The sequence below is a fragment of the Carcharhinus amblyrhynchos genome, chromosome 7 (genome assembly GCF_965287045.1).
Source record: "Carcharhinus amblyrhynchos chromosome 7, sCarAmb.v2.hapA, whole genome shotgun sequence".
Taxonomy (NCBI): domain Eukaryota; kingdom Metazoa; phylum Chordata; class Chondrichthyes; order Carcharhiniformes; family Carcharhinidae; genus Carcharhinus; species Carcharhinus amblyrhynchos.
This window is the reverse complement of record NC_137330.1, coordinates 58,101,415-58,113,957: the sequence shown is the minus strand read 5'-3', so window position 1 is coordinate 58,113,957 and position 12,543 is coordinate 58,101,415. Positions and strand designations below refer to the sequence as shown.

The 12,543-nt window shown below is 39.1% G+C and overlaps 1 protein-coding gene across 4 annotated transcripts in view; it reads left to right on the top strand.

Moving 5' to 3' along the window:
- The window catches only part of LOC145344976 (calcipressin-2-like), a 274,038-nt gene that overhangs the window by 169,839 nt on the left and 91,656 nt on the right, over nucleotides 1-12,543 (top strand). The window contains exon 1 of one of the 4 annotated variants that reach the window (XM_080192393.1): nucleotides 7,582-7,879. The exons of the other annotated variants lie outside the window; for them this stretch is intronic. Coding sequence (XP_080048519.1) covers nucleotides 7,793-7,879 — 87 coding nt within the window. The 5' untranslated portion in view covers nucleotides 7,582-7,792. Of the gene's footprint in view, nucleotides 1-7,581; nucleotides 7,880-12,543 lie in introns of those variants that run through there. 4 annotated transcript variants of the gene reach the window in all.

Sequence of the window (12,543 nt, the reverse complement as noted above, 5' to 3'; positions counted from 1 at the left end):
AATAATTAAAGGCAGGCCACTAACACTCCTCTAAATTATTGTGATACTGTGAAAACATCACATATAATTGTTGTGATTAGCTGCCCTGGTGGTGCAGGTGACAATGCACTGAATGGTGTCATACACATCGGGAAGTTCAAAACTTCTTTTTTTGCTGAGTTATCCAATTTTGGTTATGGCAAATGCTCCAATTGTCCCTCTGCAGAACAGGGCAGGATACAAGCAAAACATTGACCGGACCTCACTATCTGCTTCATTAGCCAATTGTACCCTTTGGAAATAGGCACATACGGGCTTCATGTGAGGGGAAAGCACAGACTTGATTTGCCAACATTTAAGGCCTTATTGTAACTAGGGGCAGGACTCATCCATGTAGCAATTCACTCCTGACCTTAGCAGAGTAAGGCTGGGGGGAATCTAACTCCAGCCTAATCTGGATAGGCCTAATCATTCTCCAAACCTGGAGGAAATGGTCACTACTCAGTGGGCGAGAAAGGAATGTAAGACAGCAGGAGATCACTGTTGGGGAGTGGAAAAACTGACCCTGACATTCAGGTATGCAATAGGAAGGGAGTTGGAGAAGGCTCAATAGCCAGGAATTCTGGGCCATGGAAGCCTAAACATCCTCCTTCAGCACCCAGATTCTCAATGCCAGGTTGGATTGATATCACGAGAAACTTGCCAGAAGTCAGCAGAATGCAAGATTCTGCTGACTTCTGACAAGCTTCTAGCTTGCCTACTTGGAACAGTTAAAATTGGAAACCAGAAGAAGACAATGATTGGGATTTTCCCTTCCATTGGACTAAGTGTGGTGGTAGGTGGGAAAAGTGACTTTTTCTCTGCTAACTGCCATGCTGTGCTTTTTTCGCTGTGTTTTTTTCACTGTATTAATGAGGCTGTGTTTGCCTCATGCCTCACTAAATATGCATCAGTTGGAAATGTGCCTGTGATTCATCTACCCAGCCATGGCTATATCGGATCCTTGCTCCAGGCAACATGTTTAAACTACACTTGCAGACAGTTCTTTCAATTTCTGTAGCCATGGCATGACCCCCAAAAGCAGGAGGCTTGCAGCCTGCCAGTTTAATGACACCTCACTGGGTCATCTTCTGACTGGTCCTGAGGCCCGCCAGTACCTTCTCTGCCTAGTGTGGGTGATAAGGTCCCAAACCCGACTTGGAGGAGGTGTCAGTGGCACCTCTCAGTTCACACTCTTATTAGCCCCTCACTCATATGCAGGATGACAGTCCACAGGGATCTCACATACTAAAAGACATCACTCACGCCCTAACGTCTCTGTCTGGGCAGAAATCTCTTCAATTTACATCATTATCACATATGCAGCTTCACTCAACTCCCACACAAGACAGGCATCTTTATCATTTGTCTTGACATACTTCCTGCTCACACTCTCTCCACCTGTCTTCAATGGGGGCAAGCTCACCCACAATAAGAGAGGTAGGTCTAAACCTACTTCAGAGCTGTGAGTACATAAGGTTTGCAGATATTTCTCTGCAGCATTTTTCAGATGAAATCTGAAATTGAGGCCTCCGATTTTTCCTCCATGCATGGATATAAAAGATTTCAGTGCTCAATTTTCACCGGGCAGCAGAACACTGTTAATCACTATCAAAAACAACGCCTTTCCTAACCTTACGATGGATGGAAGATAATGATGAAGTATCTGAAGATGGTTGGAACCAGCACATTAACCTGAGAAACTCCCACAGTGATGTCTGGAAACTGAGATGGTTGGCGTCCAATGACCACACCCATTTTCTTTTGCGCTAGGTATGACTCCAACTACAGAGAATCCCACCTGATTCCTATTTAGTTCAATCCACACTGAGTCAATACTGCCTTGATGTCAAGGGCGATCACTCGCACCTCAACTCTGGACGTTAGCCCTTTTGTCATATTTGGACCAAGGCTGCATTGAGTCCAGAGCCAAATGCTCCTGATAGAACTTAAACTGAGTTTGGGTTAGCAGGTTGTCGGTGAGTAGGTGCCACTTCATAGCACTGCCATTGACAGCTTCATCACTTTACTGATGGTTGAAAATAGATTGATGTGGCAGCAATTGGTTGAATGGGATTTTTCCTGCTTTTTGCGTAGACAAGACAAAGGCATTTTTTTCACCATGTCAGATAGATGCCAATGTTGTAACTCACTGGAACACCTTGACTTGGGATGCGGCTAGTTTTGGAATACAGGTCATCAGTACTAGAGCCAAATGTTGTCAGGGCCTATAATCTTTGCTGTATCCAACCATTTCTGGATATAAAATGGAGTGAATTGAATTGGCTGAAGACTGGCATCTATGAGGTTGGAGATCTCAAAGAGAAAGCTGAGATGGATCATCCATTCAACATATCTGACTGAAGATTGTGGCAAATGCTTCAACCTTCTTTTGCACTAGGATACAGATATTTGTGGAGCCACCACCTCTGGTTAGTTGTTTAATTGTCCACCATAGTCATGACCAGATATGGCAGGACTGCAAACATTTCATCTGATTAATTGGTTGTGTGATTGCTTATCTCAGACTATTGCATGCTGCTTAGCACATAGGTAGTTCTGTGTTGTAAGTTACCACATTAGCACCTCAGTTTTTGACATGCCTAGTGCTGTTCTTGGCACACGCTCCTTCATTCCTTATTGAATCAGGATTAGTGCCCTAGCTTGATGGTAATGGTAGAGTGAGCAATATGTTCGACCATGAGCTGACAGATTGTGATTGAATATAATTCTGTGCTGGTGATGGTCTACACTGTTTCATGGATGCCCAGATTTGAGCAGCTTGGTCTGTTCAATGTCTATTCCATTTAGCATGGTGTTGGAACCACACAGCATAATGGAGCATGTCCTCAGTGTGAAGATGAAATTGCCTTGCTACAAGAACTGTAGAGTGGTCACTCTCACTAATACTGTCATGGACAGAAGCATCTGTAACAGGTGTATTGATGACAATGTTGAAGCAGGCTTTTCCTCCTTGTTAGTTCACTGATCACCTATCAGAGACCCAGCCTGGCAGATGTGGACTCAACCAGCTCAGTTATCAGTGGTGCCACTAAGCCTCTTGGTGATGGGTGGACATTGATATCACAAAGTCATGGTTACAAGATGATTCAAATTCAGGAAGTAACATTTTTTAAAAAGTAGGATGGAAATGGAAGAATGGACTCCTGCAATGGTGCATGATAAAAGGACAATAGTGAAAAAGGATCTTAGCTCAGAGATCAGGAAGTTGAATCAGTATGGGTGGAATTTGGAATAACAATAGAAAATGCGAGTGGGGGAAGTTCATAAGCTCCTAATAGTGGTTATTCCAATGGACAGCTCATTACAAAAGAAATTATTGGAGCTTATGACAAAGGCAATATAATAATTATGGGGTACTTTAAACTTAATTTAGATTGAGCACATCAAATAGGTAGAAGTGGTCTGGAAGGTTAGTTTGTAGAATGCTTTTGTGACAGTTTCCTGGAGCTATACATTATGGAACCGACAGGGGAGAAAGTTATTTTAGTGTACAATGCGGTAGAATTAGTGAGCAATCTCATAGTAAAAGATCCACAGGGAAATAATGATCATAGTACAGATGCATTCTATATTAATTGTGAAAGCAACATGTTCCAATCATAAACAAGAACTTAAAAAAAGGTCAATTTACTAGATTAAATGAGCTGGCCAGGGCTAGTTGAGTAAATAGCCTAAAAATAATGTTGTGGATAAATAGTAGGAAACAGTTAAAGAAGCAATTCACAATGTTCAATAAAAATACATTCAATTTAAAACATAAATTCAGTAAGATGATTCATCTCTGTCTTACGAAGGAAGTTAAGGATTGTGGCAGATTAAAAGAAGAGGCTTATACTGTTACAGAGAGTAATGATAAGTCTGAGAATTGGGAGTGCTTTTCAAACTAACAAAGGGTCACCAAAACATTGATTATAAGGGTAAAATAGAATATGAGCATAAACTAGCTAGGAAGGGTGGCACAGTGGTTAGTACTACTGCCTCACAGTGCCAGGGACCCGGCTTCAACTCTAGCCTTGGGTGACTGTGTGGAATTTCTAAATTCTCCCAGTATATGCGTGGGTTTCCTCTGGGTGCTCTGGTTTCCTCCCACAGTCCAAAGATGTGCAGGTTAGGTGGGCTGGTCATAGTAAAAATAAAATGCGCCTTACTGTCACAAGATGTATAAGTTTGATGGATTAGCCATAGTAAATGTGTGGATTTACTGGGATAGGACAGGGGTGAGGGCTTTGGTAAGATAGTCTGTCAGAGAGTCAATGCAGACTTGATGGTCTGAATGGCCTCCTTCTGCAATATGGAGATGATATCTTCATCTAGAAAGACAAGGCACTGATACTTGGGAACACCACCACCTGGAAATTCCCATCTAAGTCACTCACTGGAAACATGTCATTGTTCCTTCACTGTTGCAGGGTCAAAATCCTGGAACTCTCTCCCTAACAGCACTGTAGGTGTACCTACACAACATGGATTGCAGTGGTTCAAGAAGGAAGCTAACCTACCATCTTCTTAAGGGCAATTAGGGATGAGTAATGAATGCTGGCCTAGCCAGAGAAGCCTATGTACCCTGAATGAATAAAAGAATAAAGAATGTAGGTGAGGTTATTCACTTTTGTAATGAGAACAGAAAAGGACAACTTTTTTTGAAAGGCATGAAACTCTTTGATATTGATGTTCAGAGCGACTTGGGTGTATTTGCACAGGAACCACAGAACCCTTGCATGCAATTGCAGCAAGTAATTAAGAAGGCAAGTAGTGTACTGGCCATTATTGTAAGGAGATGGGAGTACAAAAATAAATAAATCCTATTGCAATTGTATAGACCTTTTGGTGAGACCACACCTTCAATACTGTGTGCAGTTTTGGTCCCCATAGTTAAGAAAGGATAATATTTGCATTGGAGTTGGTAAAGCAAAAGTTCACTAGATTGGTGCATGGGTTGCGAGGGTTGCTCTAAAATGAGAGGCTGCATGAATTGTGTTTATATTCTCTAGAATTTAAAAGCCTAAAAGGTGATCTCGTTGAAACTTAGAAAATTCTGAAGGAGCTTGACAGTGCAGGCCCTGAGTGATTGTTTCCTGTGGCTGGGGAATCTAGATCATGGGGGGCACAGTCTTAGATTATTTATTATTATTTAGGACTTGGAAAAGGAGAAATTTCTTCACTCAAGGGGTTGTGATTGTTTGGAATTTTCCACTTCAGATGGTTTTGGATGCTCCATTGTTGAAAGTATTTAAGATTAAGATGCACAGATATTTGATCTTTCAGTGAATCAGGGGATGTGGGGACAAGGCGTCAAAGTGGAGTTGAGTAGCCAATGATCTGTCTTGATCTTATTGAATGGTGGAGCAGGTATAACAGGACATGTGGTCTCTTCCTACTCCCATCTCTAAATCCCCCACCTGGAGTACATTCTGTGTCCTTGCCACCTCAGTGCTTTTCCAAGTGGCGCTCAACATGGAGGAGTACGGATTCATTAGCCAAGGGAAGATGGTAGGTGGTAATCAGCAGGAGATTTATTTGTCCATATTTTATCTGAAGCCATGAGACTTCAAGAATCCAAAATCAATGTTAAAAGACTACAAGACCCACCCATTGCTGACTGTATATCACTGTGCTGGTGGGTCTGTTATGGTGGAATAGAATATGCCCAGGAATGGTGGTGAGGATGTGTGGGACATTTGGCTGTAAAGTATGACTCAATGTGTATGACAACTATGTTGAACTGTTGTCTGACTAGTTTGAGGGAAAGCTCCCCTGAAATCCCAGATGTTAGTGTGGAGAACTTTTCAGAGTTGACTGAACTTTATCAATGTCAGGTGAACTGACCGATTCTATTGCCATTTATCTTTTCAATATTGATTTGATATAACAGAGGCCGTTTCAGAGGCAGTTGAGAGTCATCCACATAGATATAGTAGTTTGGAGTCATGTGGACCAGGCCAGGAAGGGATAGCAGATTTTCTTCCCTATAGGACATAAATGAACCAGATGGTCTTTTTTTATGACCATCCATTGGTTCATAGTCATCATTATTAAAAGTAACTTTTTATTCCAGACTTTATTTGAATAAATTGGTTGCCATGATTTCCTACAGTAAAGTGTTTTAGGGAAATTCTAATATTATGAATGTTGTTAAGATCTAGTTGGAACATTTGTCAGAATAAAATGGTATTATGTCTGTCAGACGGTGAATTACATTCTTGTAACTAATGTCAGTTTTATTATTTAATAAAGGAGCCACTGAAAACTGGCATGTGTCGCTTTGTGTTGCACATGAGCATGTGACAGCTCGGGCCAGGCATTTCCTTGAAGGCACTGCTGCTCCACCATCCACCACCATAACAGCACAAACTTGACGACAGTGGCACAGCAGGAGAAAGCCTGAGGAAATGCATAGCCTAGGTATTTGAGATGCTGCTAATGTGGCAGCCCAATTAAATCCAAATCTGCAGAGGGTTTATGTTCATCTTTTGCTGCCGTCATTTCTGTCACATTGCATCATGGCACACACATTTAATCACCAAAGATGAAAGAGAAAATGTACACTCATGCTGAATGATTTACGTCAGGCATCATGATCAGATGCCAAAGCCTTGTTGGAGAATGAATTGTTCAGTAAAATTATCAACATTGAAGAGTGCCACAAGAATCATAAAATAGTGTATTTTTTGCGAAAGTATGTTGGGGTAAAGGTTGTCCTTTGTGTTAGTATCTTGGATGATTAATTATGGAAAATCAGGGTGGAAGGGAGATTGGAAAAAAAAGGTTCAAAATAGCTTGAGTTGATTGTTTTCAGACATCAGCATTTAACTGCGGATGCTCTTGGCCTAAGCGTTCACCCATTTCAGAAACACAAAGGCTAGTTAGCCTGAGAGCAAATGATGTTTGTTCCTGGTGCATTGTGAAAGCTGGGTGCAGTGCCTACACAAGCAAAGGCTTTTCAAAATATTTTTTTAAGAAATACAGTCTCAGTCTCTTAGCTTGCATATAAAAATAAGCAATATCAAAACATCAAAAGAAAATGTCCATTGGCTACAAATTTACACTTATTAATTTTCTCCTTGGCATAGTCATTATAACAGAATGAAATCAGGTAGAGCTGCTTCTGTTTACCAGAGTGAAATTCATAGCAACTGAGCTTTTATTAGTTTTATAATGGCTGTGATTTTACAGGAAATCATTCTCATGTTTTGGGAATCAGCCAATGAGAATTACATATTTTAGGGTGAAGAATGTTCCAAATATCAAAAGTTGATATTGAAATAAATGTCATCTGTTTCATACATTAAAGGAGAAATGCTGTAACAGTTCTTTTGTGTGGTTGCAAACATTTGAGTGGTGTGTTACAGTAGATCTGAATCAGAGTCTGCATTGTGGGAGACAGCACAGTTTTGATGGATAGGCCTAACTCAAGTTTAGCACATAATCATGTTCAGTTTGCTTCGCTGAACAGCCTCAAGATAAAAGACTTAAAAAAAAGATTTGGCTGATGTCAGTCTTGCAGTGATGTCATCAGCGAGAGAGGGTGTTCAGTCCTCTCTCTGCTGCAGTAGACAGAGTGAGAGCTCGGAGGAATAATCAGCCACTTATTGGCTGAGAGGCAGCAGCACTTTTGCTTTAAGCTACAAAGCTCCTAGCAGTAGAGTTTTGTGGTTTAATTTTTGATGCAGCTTGCCTAGTCTGTTAGCTTGTAAAGTGCACTTTACAAAGCTAAGAAGTTATAGTCAGTACAGTTTTGGTGAGTGGGAGGATGCCAGCCCTTAACATGGACTGTGAGCTTTCTACACTGCTTGCCTGTCTGGTTGATGTGGAAGTTTTTACCAGTCAAGAGATTAAGGTATACTGTTTAATATTCCTTTACTTTGTCAGCTATCTCAATGTTTAGACTACATATTTAATGTGATATTTATGCTTCCTTTGGAATGAATGCAGCTCTATAGCTGTATTACAATCTTGTGCACAACATGCTTTAAATAGTGTAGGACTAGTGAAGAGTTTTTTGTCTGAAGCAGTGATTAATTGTACAACATGTTTAGAATTTTCCTTCCACTTTCCTGGAAGCAACTGTACTTTGTAAAATAATAAATTATGATTTGATCCTTTGGTAGTAGATTAACTCTTGTTATTACTTTTTTTTCTCTTGACAACCGACTATGTGATTCTGATTGTGTAAATTAGGTTATTTTCTCTTAAGTTGGATGTTTCAGTTCTTCCCAATTCTTAAAATAATGGCATCCTTTAATCTCTGGTTTGGCTAAAACCCTCCCTTTGCTGTCCTCTGAATTTATTTGATTTGGGTTTGTTTTGATGAAGACTTAAAAGGAGTCTGGTTAGACTGCATCAGTAGCATAGAAACAAAGTTGAAGAGGAAGCTTGGAATGAAAGAAACCAAAAATATTAATAGCACATACTCTTAACTAACATTATGAAACCTGTGTGTGTTAACCTGTAAATGCATGAGCACCTTTGCATTATTTACATCCAGTTAGGAACAAGTTTTATGTTTTCATTCTTTTATATCACCACTTCTATTGCACTGTGTTCTGTATAAATCACTGAGATGTGAAAGCAAATCTAAAAAAAACTTCAGAAGGATTATTTCACTAATTCAACTGCATGGGGTTAAAATGGAACAAACACTGGAAAGCATCAAACAGACACATTTCATGTAACTATAATGATTCACCATCAATTCATTTAATTTGCTTTGTTAGAATATGTACAACATACATAGAATGTCAAGGCCATTCAGGTTTCCATTAAACAACTTTGCCTGCTGGCCCTCTTGAGAGCTTATATTTAAAATACAGTATGAGGACACAATAAGTTTCACAAAGTTATGGCATCACCATTTCATTATGGAACTGGCTCCTCTCCTGTAAAAGGAATCCTATGCAAATGATTTCTTGGTGAGCATGTGACCAAAGCATTAAAAAAAACCATTGATGGTTTATTACTTTCACCCAGGCCATGAATGAATTGTAGGCATGTGAATTGACAATCACACATTCGTGCAGTTGGGAACATTGTCCCCAAATAAAGATTAAGGCATATTTTCAGGTCAGTATCAATGAAGCACTAGCAATATGATGAAATAATCAAGTCTACAGCATAATGCTTATCACAACTAGCTTCGAATTCAACAAGCTTCAACATTAGAATATTCCATCTGGGACCCTGTTTCCGCTTAAAGCAATACTCAAGTACTTCATTGTTGGTACAGCACTCTGGGATATCTTGAGATAGTTAGGGACATTACGTAAATGCCAGTTTTTGTTTTCCTTCATTTCTGTGCTTAACTTACTCCTAATACAAAACTGTTCTGAGCCTGAGCTATGAAAACAATACAACATTGAAATAAATATCTAAGACAAGCAGACTAATTTTATGGAAAATAAATGCACTTATCACATTAGGGAATATAACTCACTCAGTTTTATCACTCCCCAGAGAGTTCCATCTGTTACTAACCAATGCTAATATTGTGTGTATAGTGACGTACTATTTATAAATATATGAAAATGATTTTAAAATACTTTCCAACGGCCAATCTTCATTTTATCTTTGTTTTGTATGATTATACTTTTATTTCCCTGTAAAAATTACTGTCAGCCTTTTATAAAGCATAATCTTGAAATAATATGAGGGAATCAAAGCCCCAACCTTCCTTCTGTCAGAGGTTTGGTTTATTTTCTGTCAGACTTATAATTTGGCTTGTTTTTTAGATTTCAGTGCAAGTTGTTATGGAAGGAAGCAGGCTCATTTTTTTTTTAATGAACCCTGTCCTTTCTGTGTAATTTTTATCACATGAAAATACAGCAGGGCAAAATTACTAATCAAGGGACCGATGCAGATCAGCACTATGTCAGGGAAACAATGCCTTCTGTTTAGTACATGGAGAATATGGAGTAAGTTAAAGGTGGGATATTTCAAAACCCTTTTTCCTCTTCTTTGACAGACAAGCAGGACTTCATTCTGAACTTGTTTGTGTTTCAGCTTGCCAAAGTAAAAAAAACTACTTAAATTTTTTTTATATCAGTACTTCATAATAATAAACTAATATTAATTTAGCCAGACAAATAGAGTGCATGAAAAGGGGGAAAAGTATCTTGTTCCACAATGTTTCATTGCTGTATCAATAACTTCACTACTATACACTGCAATATTCCAATGAATTTTGAGAAACATACATCCAACTAATCAGTTTTCACTGGTTGAATTTGCTGAGCTGATTAGATCCTTCATCGTTTCAGTTTTCTAATAACTGGCCTCACAATCATTCTTTTGAAAGAGGAAGTGGTCCAATTTAAAAGTATATATACGGATTTTGGGAGGGTATTTGAACATCCTGAATATCCCCAGCATTGATGAAGAAAATAACCATGTCCATGGGACGTACAGATTAAGAAATGTCAAAAAAAATTTTCCTCATGTAAATTTTCAGAAACCAGTTTTTCTCTCTCCCTCTCACCACAATTCATAGCCAAAAGTATCTGAACATTTTAATACTCTCTCCTACCTACATTAGGAATGTTAGAGCACCTCTCACAAGTATATTTGATAAAGAGGTCCTGATCCATACAGGACTGTGTTTTGGGTTCTAAAGATTGTTCTGGCATTATTTCCAAATTCAGTTTCTTTGTACTGTAAAAAGTAAGTTGTAACAAACAATAGCAGTTGCTAAATTGGAAGAATTTTCTGTTTTCATTTTGTACCTGCACAAACAGCAATAATTTGGACAATAGCACCATGGCATTAATAAAGCAGTGCTATTTTGTAGATGGAATGCATGTTGACTGAATGAGATAATGGGCTGATATACATGTACTTACATATTGCTACTGGAGTCGCACCAGAATTAAAAGGAAGAATAACCTTATGCCACAAATACATTAAGTGACTATTCCTCACAATTTCACCACACCTAGACTTTGAGTCTTTTTAAAAAATCTAGATCCACAGTATAAATCCACAGATTTATATTGTCATTGCCTAATCATAGAACTGTACAGTGCAGAAGGAGGCCATTTGGGCCATCGAGTCTGCACCAAGTCTCTGACAGAGTGTCTTACAGAGGCCCTCCACACCCTCTTCACCCGCCACCCCCAATCTCCATAGCCCCACACATTTACCATGACTAAACCATCTAACCTAATCATAGAACCCCTTCATTACAGAAAGAGGCCATTTGGCCCAATCTCATGGATAAGTGGAAATTTAGGATAAGTTTTTTTTTCTTCTTTATTCAAACTGCTAATAGTTCTCCCATGATTTTGTCCTGGGAAAATCAGGACATTTTTATCAAAGTTCATTAGTGATGCTGAGGATGTGCATTGGGAGATCTGCAATGTCCTGAGCATATGAAGTTCCATCTAGTGGTAGGAGCTTGTAGTTCCAGGTGTGACGATGTGTGGTGATGCCCAAATAAGGAGTGTACAGTAACATTTCAAATTATTACAAATCCGTATATATGAGATTGTGTAAGGTAACAACTTGATATTAATGCCATAGATTTGTGTCTTTTGTGCTTTAAAAAGGTTATTTTGAAAAAGATGTTGGTGCTGGAGGCACCTCATTCATGATTGTCTTTATGTTCTGTCATATTTATTACAGAAATTCTGCAATATTCCTAATGGGAAAACTTGTTTTTTCCAATGAGGGACAAATAGAGCCATTTGCAACATACTGTTAGGCAGAAGTTTTACAAAATGGTGTCAATGCCAAACAATTACACCCCCAACTATTCTTGCTGTTGAGTGAATTATTTATAACCATGCTTTCTGACACTTTCTATTTATTTTACCTATTGATTTGTGTAGTAGGGGGGAAGTCAACATGTGAATAATCTTTGTGGTTCACTCCCAGTGTACTTTCAAACCCATTTTGGACTAAAGTTTTTTGGAGTCTATTTTTGGGTCCAGAATTCGCACATTCCCAAACAGGGAAACCTGGGGTTGACTTAACAATGGGCCTCGGGCCTCATCTGAGCAAGTTTTGTAAGCAGCTGGAACATGATATGCCTCCATGGGAAGTTTTGCATTTTTGTAGAAAGTAACTTCAGATTACCAAACTTAGCCGCAGTCTCAGGTAAGTGTTGGAAGGAGGAGGCAGAGGGAGTTCGATCGTGGCAGACTGTCAAAAGTGCTGTGGAGCACTACGGAACTGGGAAGAGCATACTATTACACCAAAGAAATGATCCCGTCTTACAAAAAAAAATCTTTGGTTGGTGACTGCTACTTAGACTGGATAAAACACTAAAATACCTTGTCCGTGGCAGCCTGCCCCGCTCATTAATTGCAACCCAATTTTTGCTGCAGGACCTATCACTGATGTTTGACTCGTCTTTTAAATATGAATTATGCAAGTGACCTAATATTTGTTTTAGGCAGCCAACATGGGCATCTGAAAACTGCGTTGACCCAATTTCAGACTGGGCATTTATGGACATCTTTTGGATAATGGGACATTTTTTCCCAAATTTGTAAAAAAAAAGTTTTACTC